This window comes from Maylandia zebra, linkage group LG11 (genome assembly GCF_041146795.1).
Source record: "Maylandia zebra isolate NMK-2024a linkage group LG11, Mzebra_GT3a, whole genome shotgun sequence".
Taxonomy (NCBI): domain Eukaryota; kingdom Metazoa; phylum Chordata; class Actinopteri; order Cichliformes; family Cichlidae; genus Maylandia; species Maylandia zebra.
This window is the reverse complement of record NC_135177.1, coordinates 35030331-35052422: the sequence shown is the minus strand read 5'-3', so window position 1 is coordinate 35052422 and position 22092 is coordinate 35030331. Positions and strand designations below refer to the sequence as shown.

At 42.1% G+C, this 22092-nt stretch overlaps 1 protein-coding gene across 2 annotated transcripts in view; it reads right to left on the bottom strand.

Moving 5' to 3' along the window:
- Window positions 1-4165: 4165 nt before the first annotated feature.
- Window positions 4166-22092, bottom strand: part of otud7b (OTU deubiquitinase 7B) — a 47502-nt gene continuing 29575 nt past the window's right edge. For both annotated transcript variants that reach the window (XM_004568575.4, XM_076890243.1), the window contains exons 4-12: window positions 21491-21718; window positions 19851-19952; window positions 19295-19422; window positions 16222-16328; window positions 15765-15892; window positions 13862-14011; window positions 12700-12814; window positions 10410-10488; window positions 4166-9668 (exon numbers count right to left, since the gene is read on the bottom strand). In XM_004568575.4, the coding sequence (XP_004568632.2) occupies window positions 8199-9668; window positions 10410-10488; window positions 12700-12814; window positions 13862-14011; window positions 15765-15892; window positions 16222-16328; window positions 19295-19422; window positions 19851-19952; window positions 21491-21718 (2507 nt within the window). In that variant the 3' untranslated portion in view covers window positions 4166-8198. The remainder of the gene's footprint in view (window positions 9669-10409; window positions 10489-12699; window positions 12815-13861; window positions 14012-15764; window positions 15893-16221; window positions 16329-19294; window positions 19423-19850; window positions 19953-21490; window positions 21719-22092) is intronic.

Below are 22092 nucleotides of genomic sequence, written 5' to 3'. Positions count from 1 at the left end.
TTTTAAATGTATCTTTAGTTATTTTGTCACTAGCACCTTGTGGCAAAGCACAAAATTTGTTTTATATTTCTTTATTTTAATCTGCAGAAAAAATACCAAAGACCGACATAAAATATTTTGCCACAACAAGGCGATTCCCAGAGAGCTAATAACTGAAGGCTTAATCTCACCATGGTAAAGTCAATTTTGAGGAAGCTGAGCAAGTGGAAGACAAAAGAAGTGACAGGTCTTGGTGCGCCATGAAATACCACCCAGAAAAGATCTGATTGGCAACGGATTTGTTTTACAACTTGACAATGATCCCAAACACACTGCAAGTACAGTGAATAAAAAACACACACACATACACAATGGGAAATTATCAGCCACAGATTGACCTTTCCAGAGTCCACACTTCAACATTATGGAAGCAGTGTGGGGTCATCATGACAAGGGCTACAACAAAAAGGCAGCCAACATCCAAAGAAGAACAAAAGAAATATTCCTCAAGAATACCTAAAGAAGTTTTCTCTGTGGTGGGGTTGGGTGGACTGTCCCGGGCTCTGTGGGGCCAGGCGGCGCTGCTGCACTGGGCCCCGGTCTGGATGGGCCTGGGCCCCCTTTCCCTGGCGGGTCGCGGAGTGTGGGGGTGCCTACTGGGGTCAGCGGGGGAGCTGGCCCCAGGGAGGGGTCACTTGCCCCTCCCTTCCTTCCCTCCCCATCTCCAGCTGCCTCCCTCTTCCCGCTCCACCACAACCACCCACACATGCAGGGCCTTGGAGTAGGGGTATGTCACCAGGGTGCAGAGGAGGCTACCCCCCCCCCCCCATGTCCCCTTCTGGCTGCCTCTGCCTCAATTTTATCCCACAACTTAGACATTCACATTACTCACACTCTCATTACACATACATATAGGATCTTGGGGGTGGGCACGATACACGGAGTCCAAAGTACCATCAGGGTGTACACCCCACCCCTGGCATCGTTGCCCACCTCTCAATTTTAAATACACATAGTCATTGAGGGCTAGCAGGAGGGACCATGCGCTTACCTGCTGCTCTCTGGCAGGTAGCTCCATGCCCTCCTGGGTTTTAAATGCACCCTAAAACACACATGCATCAACACTACAATGAGCGGGTGGAGGGAGGTTTGGAGTCTTCTCTCACCCCCATTCTCTGCGACCTGCTGGAGCAGGGGGGCTAGTAGGAGGAGTTGGCCGTCCGACTGCGGTCTGGGGTGTGGGGCCTCCCTGCTGCTGCGGAGTCGGGGTGGTCTGCCTCCCCCCACCGCAGGGAAAAGGGTAACACCACCTGGGTCTGGGTGCAATTCCCCCCTCCAGGGGCAAGGGTACCTAGACCCGGTTTGTAGAGTACGCTTGGGGAGTGTGATCGTGTGTACAGCGTCTCTTTATGTCTGTCTCCACGTTGGTTGAGTGTGGAGTGAGTGCATATGAGAGCATGAGGGTGGGAATGGATGTTTGTGTCTGTGTGTGCCTGTATGTCTGTGTCTATATGTCAGGTTGGGTATCAGACGCCACCTCTCTGGGGACACCTCAGGCCCTCCAAGGTTTGGAGGCCTATCTCCACCCACCACCACTTCCCCTGCCAGTGGCGGACTCCCTCAGGTGTCGGTGTGTTGGTGGTTCTTTGTGTCTGGGGATGGGCGTCCAGGTACACACCGGCTCACTCCTTGGCGGCCGCTTGTCGGGGCCTGGAGCCTGGGGCTCGCTCGGGCCACTTCGGAGGTGGGGTGCCCCCGGCCTCTCGGCCTGGGGCTCGGTCACTCAGGCGCAGCTGGCTGCCGGCGGAGCTCACGGGCGCGTCACTGCAACTCCCCCTGACTTCTGCTCCGCGGCTGCTGAGTGAGCCCTCATCTGGGACTCTCCTCAGCTCTTTCCGGGACAGTGGCGCAGCTGCCCCTCTGTTGGTCTTCCTTGGTCTCTTGTGTTCTGGGGGCCTCTGGATGTCTGGAGTTTTGATCTCCTCCACACCTGCTTCACGCCCTGGAGGACGGGGCTGTGGCCCCCCCACACCCTCTAGCAGATTATTACATGAAGGAACCTTTTAAAAAACAAAAAACAAGCGCGTCCATGCTCACAGGTGTACACACGGGTGATCACACCCACAAACTACACCCTTTTTGGCTCCTACCTCAAAGCACAGTGTGTTCTGTTGTGCTGCACAATAATGTTTAATATTTAGTATTTACTGTCATATTCCCATATATCATTGTGATGTTGTTTATTCTATTACTCTTGTTCTCTTCTGCTTGTTTTTTTTCTTTCTCAGCAGGTGATCCAGGTGATTGATATATGCATTTTTTTTCTCTGCCTGTTCTGTTGGTTTTTGTCTTTTGCCCTTCTCCCCCGTCCCTCTTCTCAGCTGTTTCTCTTTCCCTCTTTCTTTCTCCCCTTCTTTCCCCCAGTCAAGTCTGTCCCGTATTCAGTAAGTGAAAATAAAATAAACAAAAAAAAAAAAAAAAGAATACCTAAAGAAATTACAAAAAAATCTGCCTAGTTTTGGCCTATATACTGTGTATGTTTACACATGTCAGTGGAGTATGTCCATGAGACACATGTTATAAATGTACCAGCTGTTCTTTAAATATGTGTAATTTTGCAAGAAATAGTTATTTTAAGAAAAGAAGAAAATACATCAGTATTGCAAACTTCTTATTAGGGTTTGTGTTTGTGCACAGTAGTGCCAAAGCTGACCTCTGTGTGTGTTTATTTTCATACAGATGAAAACTGTTTTAAGTTCATATGAAGAAAATTCGACTAGTTTGGCCTTAAATGTTTCCAAGAAAACAATGAATGAATCACATTTGTCAAGTTCTTTGGTCTGGAAACTGTAGCAGAGCCACTGAGCCAACATCTATTTAAAAAAAAAAAAAAAATAGAAATTAATCTCTCTGCTGTTAGAAACCAGAAAAAAGAAGAGAACAATCCTGCTAGTTTACCTTCTTTTTGTTTCCTTTTCTGATCCTGTTGCAGAGTCCTCTTCTCTCTCATCCAAACCTGAGCAAATAAAGCGTCAGTCTCTCTTTCAGACAAACAGAAAACCTATTTAGAGGAAATTCCTTTCCAGCGAGAACAGGGAAAGTCTGAATAGTGTAGAGCGACACTGAGCCCTGCTCAACAGGTGGGGAGAACGTGTCCCTGTGAACTATAATAGAGAGAGGTCTGGATTTTTTACCACATGGGAAACTGTTCAATATTACATAAGGGTCTCCGATTTCTCTGATATATAAAACAGTCCCAGACACAGGACCGTGCATCATCTGAGCTGGAGTTATTCAGTGATGTATAATGCAGCAAGGTTAAGATGAAACACACAAGTATTAACACAATGAAAACTGCTGAGTTTATTCTGTTTCAGTGAAATCTCTTTGTGTTTCTTCTAAACTACTTTAATAAACTCCTGATAAAGTGAGTGGTCTGAAACTGCGTGGGTCTTTTGTACTTGCACTCAGGGGTGGGAGGGATTTGGTGCCCTGCTTTTGGAGGATGTTTTCTGGGAGCTGCCCAGTTATAGGAAAACCGTAAACCCCGACTGTATGAACTTAGGTTAATGACAGAATACAAAAGAAGAAATTTCTGTGATTGCAATCATGATCAATTAAGAGTACAATATGCCAGATTTTAGCTCAATCAGTAAAGTGACGCAATAATGTTAAAAATGCACTTTTTTTTCTGACTAAGACTCAGAAGAAATATTGATTTTAATAATGATTTCTGATCATGCTGATGAAAGCCACGAGCTAAAACAGGGCAGTCTAAGAATAAGTTGTTTTATGTAAGTGTTGCAGAGTTTTGGCTTATTTTTCCTTCTTTATGTACCTTAAGTAGGTTTGTGCCAGAAACTTCTATTGCTTTAAAGGTGTTTGGGACCATCCTTAACGACCCTCTGCCCCTTTGAGTCAGTTGTACAGTTAATGTGGTTCATGAATCTGAGTGGGATGGACGCCTCTTTGGTGAGGTGAGAATGACTTGTTGATGACTGTTCTGTGCTTGGTCCCCCAATTTAGGTTTAAGGTGTATGGACTCAATTCTGCAGTAGCTCTTCAACATTATGGATTCATTTCATAGCACAAACTTTGTGGCTTTACCTTTTACAACTAAAGAATTTGGAGATTTTTTACAAAAGAAACTTTGCTTATGAAAAGCACATGAAAGAGAAAACAAAGCTTTCTTTAATACAATGAGAATTTATTCAAACGGTGCAAAAAAATTAATAATTATAATAATAATAACAACCTAACATAAAATCTGATGTTCTTTCTGTCCAGATTGCACTGTCACACAGCCTTAGAGCTCTCCTCTCAAAACTAAAAGGAAAAAAGAAAAATATTTATTCGATAAAAATAAAATAAATAAAATAAAACCAACTAAAATACCAGGACAGCTGAAATTAAGCTCAGATAATGCACAAATTTGGTAGAATGTTTTGCCATTTACATGCAACATTTTCAGTCCCATGCAACTCAAAAGTATTCCATGTTAATGTTTCTGAGGAGGAATCTTCTGCTCTCACAGAAACGACAGTGTCAACGATATAGAAAAATATAATCGGATCGGTTTTGTCACCAAACTAATTCTGAGCCATTTCTCTTCTGGTTTGGAGGAAATGAGCTGGGTCAATATCACCTGGCACAGGAAATGGTTGCTGCAGCAAATAAAACCTCATTTACAAATTAAAGAAGAAGAAAAAAAAAAGGGCAATAAAATAAAAGCCAGACTGCTAGACAATTAGCCATGTGAGAAAGAACATCCTAAAATCATTTCAACTAAACATTCCACAAGGAACCCTATTTTTTAAAAAAAAAATCTCACTATAAATATATATTCTCGAATTATTAGGTCAGCATTGAGGAAATTAGTTTGCAATGAGAGAGCCTCGAGTATGAAAAGGCTCGTCTGCGGGGTCACCTTCAACAGCCAAAATGTCTTTATTCCTAACGCCAGTTATACCCCAAATACAGCCTCTTACAATCCCGACCTGTTTTCATGTCCAACAATATACATTCTTACCCTTTAAAAACACTGTAAAACTTTGGGCTTACAAAAATAACTCCGAACATATTTATACATCCTCTCACTGTTTTTTTTTTTTTTTTTCTTCAATACAAAAAAAGTGTTCGTAGCCTGTAAAGTCTGATGTTTTACATGTTTCTGAGGCATCCATGTCATTGCAAAAAAATTAAATTGAAAAAAGGTTTGTAAGCTAATTATTACTATGGAGGGAAGGAAAGGGTATGCACACATACACATAAAAAAATAATTAAATTTAAAAAAAACAAAAAACAAAACAGGCATCAGCACTCAGAGAAACGCTTGCCGGTCGGGTCTCATCTCAATGAAAACAAATCCACTTTCATGAACACATGATGACACACAAACACAGCAAATGCCTTTTGGGGAAAGAGCAAAACGTCAGTGTTTTAATGTTGTTAAAGCTATAAAGCACAGCAAAAAGAAAAAAGCTGAAGAAATTCTGGTCCTTTGACCAGCATTAGAGAAAATACTGTGTTACACAGAGTGAAATTAAGCCTGAAGAAATTAGTCAGAAACATTTGGTTTTTGTGTGTTTGCAGGTTTGCAGGAGAGAAAAGTACAAACCAAGAAAAACGAAAGAAGGGCGCCCTCGTTTGGAAGAGGCAGTGTATTGCAGACTGAATTGTGCTTCTCTAAAGCCCTTTGCAGACACCCTGATCCTTTTCTGTAAAGGTCACAACAGCAAATCTACGAAGCCAACTGTCAGTTGAGGTTTAGGTTTAGGTATGCTTTCTTTTGAGGCCGGTCACGCGGGAGCCAGCTGTGCTCCAGCTGCAGGTGAGGATTACTGTATTCTTTTAGGTTTAGTAAGTAATGTGGGAATTGTACTAAAATGAAAACATTGACTGACACTAGCTCAGCTCATCAGAGAAAACCAGAAACACAAATTACAGCCACGTCACGACATCTCTGACTGTGTTACTTATTTGATACTTCTTTCTTTACTCAGTCCAGAAGAGACAGACCTCTTTCTCTGAATCTGATGTGGCGGTTCAGACTGCGAATTAAACACAGTCAGACTTCTCGAGCTGACGTAAAGTATTTTGCACATATGGATGTACACAGTGGATCTCTCCATCAGTGTCGCCAGTGTTAGAAAGCAATAACAGCATGATGTCAAGTATCTCACGTCTGAAAAGGACAAGAGTACAACAACCAGAGTTGCTCTGTCAAAGTTAATCACCATAGCTTAATTACAGGGGGAAATAATAAATATTAGAAATTAATTTGTCAACAACTAAAACAGTCTTAAAGAAAAAAAGAAGAAGAAAAAAATCAAACTGAACACTTCATCAGACTCATGAAATAATTTGCTGAGTTTTGGGTACAGAATTTGTGAAAACTGCAGGCAAGCAGTGGATACTTGAAGTCGGCCTCTTGGTTTGCAAATGCTGAAAAAAGGCAACTGGGACACTGAGCGAGATGGTGACACCATCTTCTGCGTCCTGCAACAAAAAATCGTCTGACCCGTGGTCTCTGACTTCCCAGAACCAGAGGTGGCAGTGTCTGCACCAACTAAAAACCAGTAAAGCTCTGAGTTCACAGACATCAGGAAAAGTGCTCAAATTTGTGCAAAAACAACCAACTTTGACAGACCGAATGCAAAAATAAAAAACAAAAACAAAAAAACTTCAGCAGAACCTCTAAATTTGCAGTAAATAGCCAAACCAATAAGCAGCTAATTAATCAGAACACCTTATTAATTAAAATTTCAGGGGAGACCACATAAAACATGTTTTACATTTCTAAACCTTCAGAGAGAACAGAGGGAAAATATTATAAAATTAATATTTTAAAAAAAACAACAAAAAAACCCCAGAATTTGTTAATACCATGTCAGTTTCTCACATCCAGGCGAGTGTTTGTGTCAGTTTGCGTCATGGAGAGAGAAATCGCCACTGATTAACGCAACATGTTTGGTAACAAAGCCATAAATTTTCTCCTAAAAAAATCCCAAAATGTGCTTACTAATGTTCAACTAAATTAAGTTATTGACTGTTGTCTCCAAAAATCTGCTGTTCTGAACGTTAAGTTTCATCTCACATTTCACATATTATTGCATCTCGAGGCCACACAAACATCAACCATTGTAACAGGAAACAGGAAGACCCGAGTACAAAAAGAAAAACATTCCAACAAACAGAAGAAATACTCTGGACCGGGACAGTACCTTACCATCGTACTATGTTTCTATCTTGTCTTTGATCTATGATGCCCGGTCAATCATGTGACCTGGTCAATAGCTCTTAATATTAAAGAGAAAAAAAAAAGGGGGGGGGGGAGGGGGGCTGACATCTTCATAATCCAATTTACAGCATTGGACAAAAATGCAGATTTTTTTTAAGTGATAGTTACTTTGCCCGAATGAGTGCAGTGCAGAGCAGTCGTCTTAAACGCGTTCTGTAACATTAGCACCGCAGCAGCCTACAGAACGCTTATCATGAGCATCACACGACAGTTTCAGTGTGCATTTTATGCGACAAAAGAGGAAAAAAAGCAACTCGACGAGGATTAATTGTGCTGTTTCCCGAGGTACAAGCATCTAATGATAATAGTGTTAATATCTGTATCTGTAACACAGAAATCACCTTATAACCAGACGTGACTTCAAACATCCCTTAATGAACCAATCCAATCATCACAGAATAGAAATGGAGCAGAGACACTCACGCCTTTTCCGTTTGTGCTTGCATCTCTGTTTATGTTGTAGTGTAAGTATTACTTAGTGTGGATGTGTGTTCTGTACATGTATTGATGAGTGTCATGTATGATGCCTGCCATATACATTCGCTCCACTAGGAGGAGATAGTAGCAAGGCGTTCCAACTCCAAGACTTGAGGAGAGTTTGCAGTTCTCTCTCTCACGCGCGCACACACACGCGCACACACACAGACACACACACTCGTACACAACGCCTGCATAAGAGCCACAGCAAAATGTAACAGAAGTGCAGTTTACTCTACGGTCTAACGTGACCCTGGCAGTCAAAGACCACCTTGTGTATCCTGTAGTTATGTAGCCTCACTTGGTACTTTCAACAGGTAATGACACGGCTAAGAATAAAAGATGAGGGAGGTGGTTGCCCTGTCCCTCGTCCATCCACAGGCTGATCCGCTCCAGTCGTGAAAAAGGCCACTCGTCAAATTCAAGCCACAACGGGGTCTGCTCAGAACCTGTGGATGGCCGGTTCTGTCTCCCTCTTCTTCAGCTCTTCCCGGTAACAGTAGGAGCAGTAGTTGCCCGTCTCGGGGTGTCCGTAGTAGTTGCAGTTGGGTGTCCGACAGCGGCTGGACTGCAGGCCGGCCAATCCGCTAGCACTGCCCAACGAGTAGTGTCTGACAGGGGGCTGCCCGTTCCGACAGTCTAGATTGGAGCTCATGTCCCGGAAGCCGTTGGTGTAGTTCCCAGTGGTGAGTTCAGCCCCGGGGTAGTCCGGTGGGTCGAATTCGGGGGGATATGAGGGTGCGAGGCGGGAAGGACTGAGGGAGGAGGGGCCTTGCGAGTTATTGTACTGGGGATGGGAGGGAGGCTGTGCAGTGGGGCCGTGCCGGGGGAGGGTTGCATACGAGGGGAGGCCAGGGTAAGAGATTGCTGAGGAGCCACCAGCTAGCTGGCGTCGATTATCAACGTAGCTATGCATGTGAAGATGCTGGGTCAGGGGGGCTGCAGGAAGAGGCTGGTCAATGAAGGAGGGCCTGGGGATGGGCACAACAGCCGAGTACATAGAGGGACTCAAAGGAGACAGCTTAAGCGTGTTGAAGGAAGGCGACGAGTTCTCCGATAGCTCCTCTTTGGGCTCGTAAGGCCGGTAACTTAGCTCTGAACAACCAACCACCTCCTTCTTGGGGGGTTGGAGGCTGTTAGCGATGCTTTTCCTCTCTGCCTCGCGGCGCTGTTGTTCCTGCTCAGCCCGGAAGCGCTCCTCTGCATCGGCGAGGTAACGCTGGATCATCTCCTCCTGGAAGGGCTGCCTGTTGCTGGTGGTGAGGAGGCTGGCAAAGATGAACTTCCTCTCCCCCTGCATGGCGGCCCGCAGGATGCCGAGGCTGACCTTCACATCGGCGCTGTACTTGTAGGGCTCGCTCTCAGTGCTGCTCCCACCACTGCTGCTCATGCTGCTCCCGGCTCCATTGAGACGCTCGCTGCCCGAGGAGGGAGAGCCTTTCCCAGAATCCTCAGAGGCGTGGGCAGAAGGCGAGCTATCCTTGCTGCCCTTCCTCCCTCTAAATGAGCCTTTCTTCTTCTCCCCACCCTCTTGCTTGGCACCTCCAGCTCCAACATTTTTTCCTGGCATCAGCCCACCCACGTTTTTCTTAAACTTGCTGCCCAGGCTCTTTCCAAAACTGCCAAGCTTATTGGCCACAGAGTCTGCCCTCTTCTTGTCTTTATCCTTGTCCTTCTCCTTCTTGGTTTTGTCCTTCCCTGCTGATCCACTGCTGGATGAACTAGATGAAGAGGAGGAGCTGTTCTTGGCCAAAGATCCCCCTCCATTGACTGTTGATCCTGTGGTTGTGTCTCCGTTGCCATTGGAGCTGCTGCTGACAGACTCCTTGTCCGATTCTCCGGAGTCAGGAGGCGACCGGGCATCTTCTCCAGCTGATGCCGTAGGAGACTCCGGCTGGGCCAGCGGGGCTTGCTGCAACAAACAAAGCAGAACAAGTTCTAGTGAAAAAAATTGCAGACAAGTAGGAGAAAATTATACAACTATATAACCAAGGTCCACCACATTTATGGCAGAAGAAAGGTATGAAGAAAGTGAAAACAGTGATTCAAGAAGCTCTTTTTTGCTCCCAAATGCTGAAAAAAAAAAAAAATGTCCAGATGTCATTTAACTTCTACAAACACGACCTGCAGTGATGCAGTGACCGAAATCAGATAAATGCACCATTTTTCAGAAACTAAGCCATCACGTGGCTATCCTGTGGAAACAGAAAAACTCCCTCTAACAACACAGGGCTTCATGTAAGCTGCCATTCCTTGTAGCATAACCATGAAACTGCTATGAACTTGCTCGTCCGAGCTTCCTGACGTTACCACATGGGACACAAGAGGAGCTTTGTGATAGTGTTTACATGGCGTGACTTTTTGACCTGAACGGGCCACTGTTGTTTGTTTTCACATATACAGCAGTCAGAGGGAGAGCTGGCCCAAAGGAAAAGGAAAGAAATTCTGCTCTTGTTTGTAATAATTGAAGGAATTAACATTCATCACCAACCCCTGAAGCATTTATCTGATTACATCAGGATTTAGTTCCTTTTCTAATAACCCAAAACCAGATTTGTCTGGCAAAGTATTAAAGAAGTCTTCAATTCTGAGCCATCTTCCTCAGCTAACTTGTCAGCCATTTCACAAGAAGTGCTGGATTAAAAATCCTTACCTCGCATGGCAGGGGCAGCCAGGTGACCGTCATGTAGCTGTGCAACATCTGGAGCTTGGCCTCCAAAGAAAGAGCCACACTGGGTCGAAGGGGGAAGGAAAGGGAGAGAGAGAGAAAAACAAGGTAAAGTTCAGTGAGAGGGAACTTTCTGCCAGGGCTTCCTGTGCTAATGGAAAAGTAATTACTGTTGTTGTTTGGGTAGCCGATCACGTTATTTTTATAATGTAACAGCGTTTTTGTCATTACACAGACAACAGTCATGAGCTGGATTCTAAAGCATCATAATAACGGGCAGAAAAATAGATACAAAACAAGCTGCAAAGGGAAGTCAACAACAAAAACACAGCGGTGAAGAGAGATTTAGGTCTTACAGTGAGAACAAGATGTGAAAGCATAAAAACAGAACATAAGTTGTTTCATGTGATAAATGGCAGTCAGTTGCCTTCTTAGAGTGAACCTACATCTACAGCTATATCTATCAAATAAGGAGGTTGGCATACGTATAAGTAATCCCTGGTGAGCCTAAAGTTCAGGCTGCTGTAAATGTTCAATTTCTGATGGGGTTTTTTTTTTTTCATTTTTGGTTCTGAATGATGTCATTAAGCAACAATGTCTCTAATATGGTCACCTCGGATACGCAGCATTGTCGTTAAGCATAAGAAAGCTGGGCAATACTTTTAATTGCTCATAAACAAACAGTAACAAGTAAATTTTGCCATTTAATGTAACATTCACTGTATTTTTTTTTCTTTTGTTGTAAATTTGCCCTGTGTAATGTTGAGGAGATGCTGATTAATTGCACCATTATTCGAACAAGTAAAGGAAATACTTATTTCTTGTCTTATTTCTTCTATTTTATTCTTTACTTGTGTGTGAATCTGCATACTCCATTTTTCACTTTCCTGCTGGAACACATGAATTTCCTTAATGAGGATAATAAAGGATATTTCTATTATTTCCATTTCTATTATATAACAGCATAACAACAGACTGAGGACAGCTAAACACTGCAGTGCATCTATAAATATAATTGTGGTTGGCTTTTAAAAAACTGAAATTTATATTACTATTACTTGTTTTACAAATATTAAAAAGACAGATGTCTTTTTTCCCCCATGTTTTACAATCGTAAACAAGCAAATAGCTTCAAGTACGTGACATATACAACCGTGTGTGCATGTCATCAAAATCTGCCTCGAAGACTCGCCTCCATCTCACCCTGCCCCTAGCATCCTCCTCTGTCACGCCAACAGTCTGCATGTCCTCCGTCACTGTATCCATGAATCTTATCTGAGGTGTTCTTTTCTCCTCCTACCAGGCAGCTCCATGTACATCATCTGTCTAATATATCCACTGTCCCTCCTCTGCACATGTCCAAACAATCTCAGCCTTGCCTCGCTCGACCTGAGCCGTCCCTCTGATGCACTGACTTCTAATCCTGTCATTCCTGTTCACTCCAAGTAAAAATCTTAACATCCTTGGCTCGGCTCTGCCTCCTCTTTTTTTTCTTTTTCTTTTTAGTGCCACCATGACCAAACCACCCATCATAGCAGGTCTTATTACCATCTTGTAAACCTGCCCTTTCACTCAGATAAGCCATCTTTCTCACTGCCTATCAACTCACAATTAATGATGGGTATTATAAAGTGTGACCAAAAGTCACTTTAAAATAAGCTCCTGTACAAAATAAGGAATTAATCCAAACAGTGACTCATAGAAAGCTGCTCTGTCAGAGTCCCCGAGTACAAAGACTGAGCTGGAAATAATGAGAATACGTGCTCTTTAAAGGTAAAGTTAAAATAAAGTAAGTAAAGACTCACATGGATCTAAATGGTGGAGTAAATGGCAAAATCACTAAAAGCATCTCATTGTCGTATACTCTTGTTGTGCTATGGCCTTTTAAGTCAATGACCTTTTCAAACAATGTTAACAGCCACTCACATAACATCATCTCAGCCCGCCGTTTCATCTGAATAAGACCTCTGGTGTCACTCACTGACGTAAATAGGGTGGAAGGTTTTTTTTTTTTTTTGCAGAGCGGCTATTTTAGTGCTCGTTCCTCTGGTTCATTCATAGAGAAGCGTCTGAGCTAATCTAATTGTCACTAATCTGGAGTCAGCAGTCAATCCCTACACACTGAGACTCGTGTTAAAGAGACAGCTGTCAATAAGGGCAAGCACGCACAAGTGAGCATGTGCCACTCTAGTTGTTAACCGTGTCCTTTGTAAGTGACAAACCAAACAGAACAGACAACCAAAGCTGGATTTAAAAAAGTAAAATCTTTTTGTACCTTGCTAGCATCACGTTGTCTGTGTCATCTTTCCCCCACTCCCAGTCCTTCCCTGGATCCACAGCAAAGTGCAGTGGCAGCATTTTGTGCTCTGAGTCAGTGAGAGGGATCACAACTGCTGGTGGAAACAAGAATAAACATCAGAAAACAATAAAAAAATACACCTACATAAGTGAGGACTGTGGGCAAACAGCATCTTTCATCTCCTATTTAATATTTAGCAGTTGGCTTTGGATGGTTTTGAGTTTTCTGTGCAGTGAATTTCAAGTATAGAACTGTGCATAAAATCAGGATTTAGACTCCACTCTTGCAATCGGAAAACATTAAATCACTGCATGGTCTGAATTCCCATGCTATTGACATTAGCATGGGAATTCAGACTATGGCTGCGTCCTTATTTGATTGCAAATCCTTCCAAGGCTGCATCAGGAGTAGTATAAACAAGGCTCCCCACAAATGTGACTCGACCTATCCCAAGATTCACTGCATGCCAAAGAAGTCACAAAGTGAAGGAGCAGACCAGCCACGTCCGAGCCAGAAGCACAGCCTTGGATTCCTGGGGTCACTGGGGTTTTTTTGTGGGCAGTTTTTTAGTGTGCAAATACTGTCAGAGGCATTCACCGTAGTTTAGCCAAGTTCAGGCGAGAGTGCAGTACTTACAAAAAGAGAAGAGAGCTGTGACTAAATGGAAAACCAATCTACACATGAGTGTGCTGGTGCTCTAGTGTTAATAATATCTTTTTTTTTCCAGTTGTTTAAAAACAACAACAACACAAAAACACATTTTAAAAATATCCCAGTTAGCATCATTACTGGACCCCTGATAACATCTTTCATCTTGTATTTTTAGCCCAACCTGGAGCTGAGCTCCATGGATCATGGAAGCCCAGTTCTCTTTAGTCATCATTCCCAAATAAATCATCAAGAACAATACGCAAAAAGGACTTCCCCATCAAGCAGCGGCACCAAGCTGTAAAGTAAGAAAGAAACCCCTAGTGCTTACTAGAAACTCATCAACTTCTCTGGGGGAATATTTGTATAAGCATTCCCCTGATTGATGTACTCGCCTTTATGGCTTTAAGATATCAGCTGCTTACTACCAGCCCTTGAAAAAGGAATCAATATTTATGCGATCATTTTAAAGGATGATGGAGAGCATCACCTTGCTCTTTCGAGCTGTCCTTCTGTTCCATGGAGACCAGAGCAGAGAAGTGCGCCTGATCGTATGCCAGGACCAGCGGAGAGCGGTGGCACTTGGCAGCTGGCACTTCCAGCGGTAGGTAGATGCCTCCGAATGGGATGGGAGCAAAAGCTGGAGGGTGAGTAATAAGCACATTAAACATCTGCGAAACGGGACCTCAGCTCTGTTTCTCAGTCAGTAAAGCACAACAGAAACATACGAGTAAACAATAAAGATATACAAGGACAATACCTCACTTGTTGGAAGATTTTTAATCTACTTGAAATGGAAAAGATCATTATCAAAAAACAACAACAGCTACTAAAAGATAGCAAACTGTTCATGCTTCAGTTTATTCCCAAGAATGCTGGTTTCACATTTGTTTTTCCAAACAAAGTGCTCCAATATATTTATTTAACCTTATTCTACAAGGAAGTGAAACTCTAATGTTATTAAGATGAGTCTTTTGTGAGACCTGTCCTGGGACGAGACAGGCAAGCCGTCACAGCCCAGCTGTAACCAGAGAAACCCTCTGAAGCACGGGGAAAACATAAAAGGCTGCCAGGAGTTCATACTGTTTGTTTTAACTTTAAGATATCAGAAGGGCAGAGTTCATTTGAAATACTGCAATCATGAATCACGGATTATCTGGTTCAAAGCTTTTGTTTGGCCTCAGTTTTGTAATCTGTAAATGACAAACATCTACACTCCTGTTCACAGAAAAATAGTCTTAAAAAAAGCTGAGCTCATCTGGAATCTTAATCCCACGTGAATGTACCCAACTAATTTCCACTAACGCTGGAAAACACAGTTTTTCATAAACTGGCTGCTCATACAAATAAAACTAGCCTTTACATCACTTTGAGATTGTTGTGCTGCAGCTGCTAATGTTTTCTGGTTCCGTGACTTTATGAAAAGCCCATTTCTGGTCTGTGACTTCATATCTTTCATAAGCTGGAGATTCGAGGATCCAAATGAAGACAGATTATGATCTTTGAAGGGGAAAAATACATTTTCTGGGTATAAGTGGACAGAAAATAAACAGGCCCTGCTACATTTGTGTAAGGAGGCCGGCAACACCACTTTTGTGTCTTCCATCAACAGCTTTCATCGCTTTCTGTCTCAGCTAGCCTGTTAGCTTGAAGCTGCAGCATGTGCACAGAAAGACTGTCGATGTGCAGACCACGGCTTCAGTGGGTCATTGGGAATTTAAAAAAAAACCATACAGGAAACACCTTTAGTTGTACCGTAGTTTTTGTCAGTTTGGTCAAATCAACAATCCCACCCACTGATAGTGAAGATGACCCACACGAGCAGCTCTAAGGTTTTTACAGATGATGGTCCAAAAACAAAAAACAGAAGACGGGCTACAGCAGCAGAGGACCACACTGTGTGCCACTCCTGACAGCCAGTAAATGTTGTCAGACTTAGTTAATTTCTGCTGTAACTAATAAGGTGGCAGTTGAGTGTATATTTACTGTGACATCTTTACATGTGTATTGTAATAAGTATTCTGAACTACTTACAACTTGCATCTAATAAAAACCTAAAAATCTACAGTGACATCTTTTTTTAACTCATTGTGTTCACGAGATTTTCCAAAAACCTGACCTCTGACCTTGAGGTAAAGGTTTATTCAAACATCGAAGAGTTTTAGTAAATGTAGCTAAGGCATTAATTTGAAAATCCTACGTCCCCTCGATCTCGGCTTAGAGTGCTCAGAAAGTTGGGTGTTCACGCCGCACGCCTGGAGGGCTGACAACAATCCCTCATCAGACTTTCATGGCTGCAGGTTAAAAATGGAAACTAATGAAAATGGAACATTGAAAAACAATAAAACTAAACTGAAAGTGAAATAATGAAAAGTCTTTTCAGGCTTATTTACCCTCTCCTCCCGAGTCCCTCAGCATGGTGTCAGCGACCACCACGATGGGCCTTCTAAGGACATGAGCCAAGACAAAGACGTGAAACTCCTCCAAACTCTCATAAACCGGCTCGTCTGAAGACTCCACTCTGGAAACAACGACAGCAACAGTTTCTTGTTTATCAGAGATGATTGTTTACACTAAAGATAACAGTTTATTACTACCAACTTGAAACTTTGGCTAACAGTAAAACTTAAAAACCACATTGTGTTAGTGTGGCTTTGGTTTTTATAGCTTTACAGTCACTGCATTCGACCCAGTGGACTTTTTTTTGCCACAGTAAAAAAGCAGATGGACTAATGAGGGCCGGTCACTCAGTTGTGACTGTGAGTGTGCTTGTCTGTTCATGAATAAAAACATGACTGTGACTAAGTGTGCTGGGTTAACAGTCACTGCATTGTCCGGGCCAGGCCTTACCCGTTGGTGCCGTTGGTGCTGTAGTGTATTCTCGGTTCGCTGGAGGCGAGCTTCAACAGTTCATTCCACTCTTTCTGCCACTCCTCCTCCGTGTACACCAGCCCAGACTGAGGAGAAAAGAAGGGCACACACACACACAAACACAACTGCCATTTAGAGAGGCCGTGTCAAATGTCACAAAAGCATGTACTGACGTTATGGCATCTCACCTCAAGGTTACATGCAGACAATTGAGCCTAGAGCCTTTAGAAACATACTGTCGCTCGTACAGTAGCGACAGAGCAGAGCTGTCAACACATATTCTAAATTTTATTAAATTAAACTGCCATTGGTTTGCGAGAATCAATAATCATCTGTGGAAAATCTGGAAAAGCTGCACTGCTGCTGGCATGAGAAGAGAGCAGTGATCGAGTGTGCAGTTAAACTGACAATTAGGAAACATAAGAGGACAAATATCAGCTGAACAACTCAAGGCAAACGCGTCCAGAGTATGTTAAATGACAGGGATGCCAAATAGGTTAAAGCTCCATATGACCTTTAGATGCAAACTTGAAGCTTGATTTAGACTTTAAATCTTGAGTAGTAACCGGAAACTCCTTTTGTCCCTACACTGCAACCTTCCACGCCATTCAAGACGTCAGGGTATGCGTTGACCCGATTTGTAGTTCCATTTCTTGGGAGGTGCACGTCAGGTTACGTTGAATATTGCGGTGCAGGGTTAAAAAGCTGTTCTGGTTATAACATGGCTCTGACCCAGAAGTACAATTCAGATGTAAGGGATAGATGTGAACTTAACTCTGTCCAAGCTGCTGATCTCAAAGGTTAAATTTATAGTACTGTGTTTAATTCCTGCTATAAGTGGTCAACATTGCCGTTTGCATATAGACCTGTGCTGGTGCGTCTGCATTGCTCTGCCATCACAAGTAAAAGTGAGCTTTCATTTCAAACTTGGAGTTAATAATTTTAAATTCTTCTCCTTCCTGCTTCCACTTTAACAAAATGCAGGAAGGAGAGAAGACTTCAGAACCAACTATGAGCAAAGCAAGAAAAACACAAAGGTCTACACTGACAGCAGACAAGCTATCACATTAGCAAACTGAGCAAGCCAGAGGTAATTAGAGCATATTACATTTTGTTTCACAGAGGTATTACCTTGTTGCTTAACAACGACACGTGTTTATGCTGCATATTAAAATTATTATTATAGAAAATTAAAGAGACCTATTACAGATGTTAATGTCTCTGTCACTGCCACACTTACAGGAAGTAACAATAACAACTGTGTGATAATGATGGTAAATAGTTCACAACCCAACACTGCTAAACACAGAGTGATTAACACTCAGAGCCCTGTCTGTAAACATTACAAACTTAGCATAGTGGAACATTAACTCTTCTTACTGAGTAATGAATAGATGAGTGATAAAAACTTCAAGCGCTGCAGGTCCCTGGAGGTTTGAATTTTATGTTGAGGAAAAGATTATTCCATGTTTGTCACAGCAGAGCTTACTCAGCGTATCAACCGGCCATTCTTCTATAGCTTAACCCAATAACTGTATTTGTTAATGCTACATAGAGCTTATAAAGGACATCTCTATGTTGAAATAAATATAGAAGCTATAGAAGCAGTTATATCTCACTCTGGTTTTGTACTCGTGAGGAATTAATGCACAAAGTACGATATTCAAATGTTTTGTTTAAATGAATGGTCAAACTTGATTTTTGGCCAGTTTTGACAGCCACCAAATAAAATCAATGACCTAAATTCACACAGAGCAGCCACAGGCCCGAGCACTGCCCACGGAGCAGCTCCACTAGAGCGTGTTTGGTTTAAGTGATTTGCTTGAGGATGCCTCAGATATTCTGCTGTGAACATTATGCAGTCATTCATGTGGTTTCCTCTTACTGTGGGTATGTGCATGCTGTCTGCATCCACTTTTTAAAAAAAAAACATACTTGCTGTGCTACAATTTTAAGCTTTCATGAGGATAAAAGTTGTGTTTTGTAAAACAGGCTCTAAAATCCTGTTTTTGACACATTGCGAAAAAGCGTTATCAGCACGCAACTAAGAAAAAAGGTGGAGATACTTGTGCTTAGAGTTACATCTCAGAATCAATGTTTGCATTTGATATGGCCGTCAGTCATGTTGCTATGGCTGCAAAAAAAGGACAAAGGTGACTTTTCATGGTAAAAACAACAATTTTCAAAAGTTAGTTAACCAATAATGAGTTACATGGGAATTTGGTTTGATATGTAAACCTGCAAGTGCCACTTTTTTTTTTTTTAAATACAACAGCGCTGCTAAAAATGTTTGAATTTAATCCAGAGTACTGCTGCACAATTAAAAATAAATTAAAAAAATAAAATAATAAATCCTAAATACTGGTCAAAAATGCGGGAAAATAGATTTACAAGTTTCCATTTCTTTGTACTTTAATTATAATTTAACTGAAAAAAACAAAGAATAACTTAAATAACTAAACTAAACATAACACAACCAGGAACAGAGTGAATTCAGGAAGGTAAGGGGTTTACAAAAATATATTTAAAAAAAAAAAAGTTTTCTTTTGATGAAAATGAAGGCCAAAAGACAATTTATCGAAAGTACCTGTTTTACTCCTTTCAGCTGCTCCCACACCACAGGCTTTCTCAGTTTTACCACAGATGCCCTTCCTGGTGCAACCCCATATCTTGTTTTACTAATTATTGTAAATCAAAGTTAACTGAATTTTCAAAACTCGAGTGAGGAAGACAGTCTTGTCCATAGCTAAAGTATTTACAGTTAAAAATGTAGCAGTAGTGGAGGAAACTAAATAAAAACGAAAACTAAATTCTAATGATTCAGAATTCAAACTACATCTTGTTTATCTTATTCTGTGCACTAGCGCTGCCCCTTCATCTTCTGAACTGCATGCTACTCGTTAAATATCAAATGTTATGCAGGCTGACTTATCTGGCATGCAAGGCATGTGAAAAGCCTCAACTTGCCTAGTAACTTCTCTGTGCACCGCCCTAATACAGTCATGGGAATAACAAAGATAGTCAAGACTAATGTGCAGCCTCTGTGACAGACCTCTTTGTTCTGCTGGGTCTGCTGCCACCTCCACCTGCGCTTCAGTGCCTCTCTCTCCAACCCGTGATCCATCAGCGCGTACAGGGACTTCCGCAGCATCAAGTCTCGGTCGTGAAAGCCCCACATACCTGCAACAGAAACAAAATCAGGTCGTTAAACACACATCAACAGAATCTTTTGTACAACCACATCTAATCATATAGGTGTGCAGATGTTTCAGGGGTTTTTCTGTATTGTCATGTCCCAAATAAAAAAAAAACTACAAACTTACAATGGCTAAAGGGTCTAACTGTCTTTTAATGAGAACAAGTTAAGCACATGAATATTATACTCACACCTACTATAAAAGTCTAGAACAATGCCTGCACAGTTGGAGCATTATTAATTTTCTGAGCTAGGAGTCCTAAGTGGGCTGTAAAGGCAAAGTGAACGTGCACGGCAACATTGTAAAATGCAATTAGTGCTTAAGCTAACACTGGAGTTCCCTTAATGAATGCTAATGGAGTGTGAACCTACACTGTATTGGGGTCTTGTTTGAAAGGCCCGTGATACTCACCGAGCGAGGCTGCATGCAGCAGGCAATTTCCATCTCCGCTTGTTGCCAGAGGTAGCAGACTCTGGCAGTTTGAAACCACTTTTGTCCACCAGTTCAGCCGCCCTGCAGGTGAATAATAAATGTTTAACTCACATGTTTGCATGACAAATATGGTGAAGTATTCATCCAAAACAACTGCTGTGCAAGTCCTCAAAAAGATAGTCATTTGTGTCAACATGTGATTTTCAAGTCAAAAGACTTCCAGAGAAGGTTTTCCTCTCGTGTCAGCAGTCTTAGCAGTGTGTCATTTTGTCTTATTTTGGAATGAAACAATTCACCTTCAAAAGTCATAGCCTATAATTATGAGTTAGTGATTACAACACCTCTGCCTTTACAGGTATTCAGATTTTGCTACAACTGTCAGAGCTGTTTGAATGAGTTATACGTTTACTGTCACAATTTAATATAATGATGTTGAAAACAGTCTATTTTCCTGCCCTAGCTGCACACACGAGGTGAGCACAAAATAAGAAATTCAACACAAATTGTGATTCAATTTTATTGCCCTTGACCTAGGAAAAGCTAATGGCATAAGATGTAAGTACAACTCCTCCGGTTTCATACACAAAACAAAAAAAATTATTGCGCTAGCTTATGTGGTTCCAGTTCTACAGGGATTCAAAAATAGATAGGCAAAACGGAGTGTGACTGCTCCGACCGGTTTTAAAGGGTTAATGATATATTTTATGTAATAATTTATAAAATTAGGTTAGAAACAATAGAAGACAAATGGCAAGAAATACACTTTTCTATCGTCCACACGATATATATCGTCATATCGCCCAGCACTACTCGATAACCAGATTATCTGTTCTGAGTAGCAGTTGGCAAGTTTGGGAACGAAGAACCTTTTAACAAACTTCGAGCACAACTAGACTCGTGGTGGGGCAGCCATTGGAGAAAGGGAAAAAAAATTAAAAATACTGGCGACAGTGTTACCGCTCAGCGTCTTAGAAGACACATATTAGAAGACCTTGGTTTCAAGTTATCACATTTACAAATGTTCAGGATCTTGACCTTTGACCTTTAGGTCTAGGTCACTGAGATTCGAACTTGTCAAAGAGGTTTAGTAGATACACCTATGGTATAAATTTGAAGCTCGACTCATTCTCGAATTATGGCATTCACAAACTTAGCTGTCCATGCTGCCTGCCCAGCGAGGTGACGACAAGGAGAAGACGGAAGACAGAGAGGCAAGGACCGAACAAGAAATGTCTCAAAATATATTTCACAAAACCACCAGCTGACACTCTGGATACAAAATTTACATTTGGAAGTGGCGGGTCAAAGTAACACCACAACAAGTTCTTCAAAGGGGCCAAGCTACCACTGCAAAATAGCATTTTACCCTTGTTGGTAATTTAACATGAACTAGTCACAACAAACATCACTTAAAACAGCATGTCGTGATTTTAAATCCAAATATTTAAAACAGAAGCAGTAGATCTGTTGTCTTATAAATGCAGGAGTAGGCAATATATTTTGGAATAGAAACAACAAACACTCGTGTCACTTCAAAAGCACGTGGGGGGTAAGAACTGTCTTTTATCTGCAACCAAGTCAAGCCTAAAATCTCATGTATGGTACAGAGTTATACTAACCAGCTTGCTCCAAGGCCACCATCATGGACTGCTCAATAAGGTCCCTCTCAATGAAGTTCCTGAAGTCGTCCCGGTACACAGTGAGGTCTGGCAGTTGGAAAGTGCACAGGGGCGTGTCCAGAAGAGGCTCATTGCTGCTACCGCCGGTGCTCGAGACGTGAGAGCGGGCCAGAGAAACGATGGTAGAGCTAGCATGAGAAATACCCCTCGACAAACGCTTCTCTGTAGCTACAGAGAGAGAGAGAAAAAAAAGGTGTTGCACGAAGTGCATATTTGCACATTATGATTTGTAGTTATTATGTTTAGTCTCAGGGTAGACCAGAATATTAAGCGGTAGGACAATTGCTAGTATTTTTATTTGATAAGGAATGAAACTGTGCATTAGTAACCTTTCGGGAATGATACATTATTTTTGGCAGCAGGGGGACATGCCTGCATTTTAAAAAGTGTGGACTCACCTAAACTAAGAGACAGCTCAACTAAACTTTCGCCCAAACATCCAATGTAAATTGTAACGTAGAATTTTGCATATCACAGCTGAAACACCAACAGGGCTTATTATCAGAAAACTGCTTGCTGACTTGGTGCTGTTGTCAGCGTTA